The sequence below is a fragment of the Phaseolus vulgaris genome, unplaced genomic scaffold (assembly GCF_000499845.2).
Source record: "Phaseolus vulgaris cultivar G19833 unplaced genomic scaffold, P. vulgaris v2.0 scaffold_65, whole genome shotgun sequence".
Taxonomy (NCBI): domain Eukaryota; kingdom Viridiplantae; phylum Streptophyta; class Magnoliopsida; order Fabales; family Fabaceae; genus Phaseolus; species Phaseolus vulgaris.
Window position 1 is genome coordinate 82775 of NW_027174117.1, and position 4458 is coordinate 87232.

The following is a 4458-nucleotide window of genomic DNA, read 5'->3' on the forward strand; positions in this document are numbered from 1 at the left end:
CTAAAAACTGAAATGAACCGAACATAAAGGCTGGAAATGAATAAGAACAACAATGAACAACATGGAAACAAAGGAACCGAACCAAAACATCTAAGGATTGAAAACTGCTGAACAGAAATTCAAGAACAACAAGCTAAACATGAACAATTGAAAGAGAAGGAAGGAAGGAGAGGAGAAAGCTCATGAAGATGGATGTATGGTTGGATGATCACGCTACTAGAAGGATGAAGACTCCTAGATGAGTGTGCAAGCTGCCACTTGAGGTAACCATGGAACCATCAAGATAAGACTAGTGAAGAAGACACAAAGCTCTCCAATGCTCTCTCAAAATTTGAGTATAGTTTCTTTAGTCTAAATTGAAATCTGAATTGTACAAGCTAAGCACCTTTATTTATAGCCTAGAGGTGCTGAAAAATAGGTGGGAAAATTCAAATAAACTCATTTGAAATTCCCACCAAAAACAAGTCACATGGGAGGTGTGACCTTTTTCTACTATGACACCTCCTAAAAACTACACCTACACCACTCTCCTAAGTCACATGGACAATGTGACTTTATTTTACATTTTCTCACTCCTTTATTTAATAACCACACCTCCTAAAACTATACAAGAGTATTTCAAAGCTTGGCCTTGCCCCTCATGTGATGGACTTGGGCTCTTTGGGCTTTGGCCTTCTTGCTCTTGGGCTTGGGCTTTGGGCTTGGGCCTTGATCCGATCGGTCATCGGTAGTCGATGACGTCAGCAGCAGAGAACCACGTGGATCACTCGCGAGGTGACACGCGGACCAGGTGACAGGTAGATCGGGGTGAACGTGATCGGTTGTCACTAACCAAATGACCACCGACAGATCAGGCGGCAGCGAAGTCAGGGGATAGATCACCCAGAACGGAGATCGGTGGTCAGTAATCAAATGGCCACCAACAGACCAGTTCCCAAATGAACGCCTGGGGGCAGAACGCGGGAAGCAATAGATCACCGATCAGTCATCGGGTGCATGGTCATCGGGGTCTCGTGTTACACGCAGTTAAACTGGGACTGAGGTTCCCAGCGAGAGCGTTACGCATGGACCTCGCATGAGCACATCTCAGGGAATCGTGCAAGAGAGTGGCCTGAGGGAACTAGTAAACCAGTCAGTGATTGGTGATTCCCTCAACCCGTTACGTGCGCGATAGCGTGAAGGGTAAGCCGTCTACGCAGAGAGCAACGCTTGGTGAGTGTGCCTAGACCAGCCACACCTGGCGTTCTCCTGAGAGTATGCGATTTACCCAGATGGAAGAAATATGCTAAGTTACTCCGCAAGGGAATAACTTAGTACACAAAGAGAAGCGCTAGAGCCCTTCAAGTAGTGACACGTGTAGGGTCAGATGTGAGTCGCATGCCTCCACGTGTCATCATCTGAGAAGGGCGCGGTCCAGATAAAGGTGCACTCCGTACCGTTAAAGGTACAGACAAGCGCAGCCAAGCCCAGAGACGCGCGGACATGCACAGACACCCACACTCTACTGATTCTGGAGGTACATTGTCTCAGAAAAGCATAACAGGGTTCTGACACATGCCAGAGGGGCATAACAGAATTCTGTTAGGCCCAGATACAGAGAGAGACATAAAATAGAATCAGGGAGAGATTGAGGGATACGAGAAAAAAGAGAGCAAGAGTTTTTCACACACACTACTAGTTTTTCTCATTTGGTGGTTCTGTGGTCTAACTCGATCGTCGGAGTGCAAACGGCCGCTAGAGGCGCCGTCTGTGTGTTTTGCAGGTCACGTTTGGAGATCCAAGAGAAGATTCTGAGGGTGATTTTGCAGAGAACACAGTCGCGTAGACGGGACAGAGAGTGCTACAAAGCGATTCCTCCACGTTCGAGTTGTCGGCAGGATCATTTGGCGCCCACCGTGGGGCACGAGTGAATCGTGGTCCCATATACACCACAGTTTTTGAAGCTTACCAGAGTTTTACCAAGTTCTTTGCTAGGGAAAGATGCCAAGAAACAGACAACCATCACCTGCGCCATCTGCTGACGAAGGAGCTGTGACGATGGCGCAGGTCCTGGAGATGGTGCGCACGCTGCAGGATAACGCCGCAGCGTCGAGAGTTGAACAAGAGAGGATGCAGACGGAGTTGGCTGCGTCACAGAGTAGGAACGACGAGCTGAATCGCATCAATGAAGAGATGAGGAGGACGTTGCAGGCACAGAGGGAACACGCGGTTGACGAAAGGGTGTCGAGGCAACCGTCGCCTCCAAGAGCGTTCCCCATGCCATTCTCCACTGAAGTCATGGGAACCATGGTGCCTCCCAACCTGGTGGGGGTAAAGGCGTCGTTCACAGGGGTAGAAGATCCGGAGGCGCATCTGACGGCGTTCTACACCCAGATGATGTTGTCTGGGGGCTCAGACGCTGTGTACTGCAAAATGTTCATGAGCACACTAAGCGGAATCGCCATGGAGTGGTTCGTGAGCTTACCAGGAGGACATATCACGTCTTTCCCTCAGTTTTCAAAGCTTTTCATTGAGCAGTACATCGTCAACAAAGCACCCGCAGTGGTGTCATACGATTTGTTCGATGTACGACAATACCAAGGCGAGTCGCTGAAGGACTATCTCAACCGCTTTGGAGCACAAGTGGTTAGACTGCCCAGCAAGGATGAGGATATGCTGGTGCACGCGTTTAAGAAGGGAGTGTTGCCTGGTCCCTTCAGTGAGTCCCTCATCAGGAGCCATCCCAGCACCTTTGCAGAGATCCGACGACGCGCGGTGGCGCACATAGTGGCAGAAACAGAGGTTTCTGAGAAAAGAGGAAGTGTTGCACCACCAAGACCGCGTGGAGGGCAAGGGAAGCCGCAGCAGCAAGCAAGGGTGCATGAGGCCAAGGAGGGGAAGAAGGTGCAGGGAAAACCTCGTCCCTATCCACCAGGCAAGGATCAGAGCAGGGGGCGTGCAAGGGAGAATAACGCACCCCCAAGATACAATTTCATGGTGGGATTGGCGGATCTCATCGCGCTTCCTGCTGTGGCAGCGAGATTACGAGTACCGGAGAAGACAGATAAGGTACTGGGAAGGAAGAAAAATGAATGTTGTGAGTTTCACCAGGCCTTTGCCCACACACTCCACTCCTGTTTGGCGTTGGGACACCAACTGGCAGAGTTGGTGAAGTCTGGGTTCCTGGCAGACTACCTGCGTGAGCCGCAGGGTGATCGCGCGTCGGGATCCCAAGCTGGAGAACAGCAGCATGAAGTCCCTGTACACGGGGAAATGCAAACAATCGCGGGGGGCTTCTCTGGCGGGGGATGCACCGCGTCACAGAGAAGGAGGTACGCTCGATCGGTTATGGCGGTAGACTCGGTAGACGAGAGCCATTACCCTGAAGTAGATATTGTGTTCAGGAAAGCTGACCTACGGGACGTTGTCCCGCACGATAACGACCCTGTGGTCATTTCCCTCATCACGGCAGGAAGACGAGTGCACAGAGTGCTCGTAGATCAAGGAAGCTCGGCAGACGTCATGTTCTGGCCGACGTTTAACAAGTTGCAGTTGTCCCCTAATCAACTGAGGCCGTATACCGGGTGTCTCTACGGTTTTGCAGGAGATCAGGTAGAGGTGTGGGGATACATTGAGCTGAGGACAACGTTCACTGATGGAACGACAGCCCGCACTGAAAGGATAAAGTACTTGGTGGTGAACGCCCCTTCTGCGTACAACATTTTGTTGGGGAGGCCAACCCTCAATAGGTTGGGCGCAATACCATCAACGAGGCACATGAAGCTGAAGCTGCCGTCGATGGAGGGGACCGTAATAACCATCAAGTCGGATCAGGCTGAGACTAGACGCTGTTATGAGAACAGCCTAAAGCAGAAGAGAAGCGTATGCCACGTCACCACGACACCCCCACCAGGTGTGCGCGAAGAGCGATCGGTGGTTAGGGAAACACAGGGTGCTCAGAGGATGGAGAACGCTACGGTGGGGGGCTCCCAGGTAGCTCAGGTGGAAGAAGAAGAGGAAGGTGCGATCGCTCCTCGCGAGTCAGGGTGGTCGCAGGAATGTTGCTAGCAAGAGAAATGGGAGCAAGAAACCTGCTGGCCAAAAGCGACTCTTTGCTAGTCACCGGGCAGGTCACAGGGGAGTTCCAGGCAAAGGATCCCCAGATGGCAGCCTACCTGGAGTATGTACAGCTCCTGAAGACGTCCTTCACCGAGTTTGAATTGGTGCACGTGCCAAGAGAGCAAAATGCCAGAGCAGACCTGCTTGCCAAGCTGGCCAGCTCAGGCAAGGGGGGGAAGCAGAGGACCGTCATTCAGGAGACCTTGAAGGTACCGCGAGCGTTCGTGTCGGACAACCAGGTACTTCATGTGTGCAGATCAATGGAGCGTCTAACGATCGGTCATCGGTCGTTGACTCAAGAAACGTTGAAAGCACCGAGGGTGAGAGCGCGACCGTCGAAGATCGATGAGTCGATGGAGG

The 4458-nt window shown here is 51.7% G+C and overlaps 1 protein-coding gene across 1 annotated transcript; it reads left to right on the plus strand.

Moving 5' to 3' along the window:
• Nucleotides 1-2109: 2109 nt before the first annotated feature.
• Nucleotides 2110-3614, plus strand: LOC137817444 (uncharacterized). The gene is made up of 3 exons (XM_068620731.1): nucleotides 2110-2310; nucleotides 2518-3311; nucleotides 3584-3614. Exons 1-3 carry the CDS (start codon nucleotides 2110-2112, stop codon nucleotides 3612-3614), a joined length of 1026 nt encoding a protein of 341 aa, XP_068476832.1.
• Nucleotides 3615-4458: the final 844 nt, after the last annotated feature.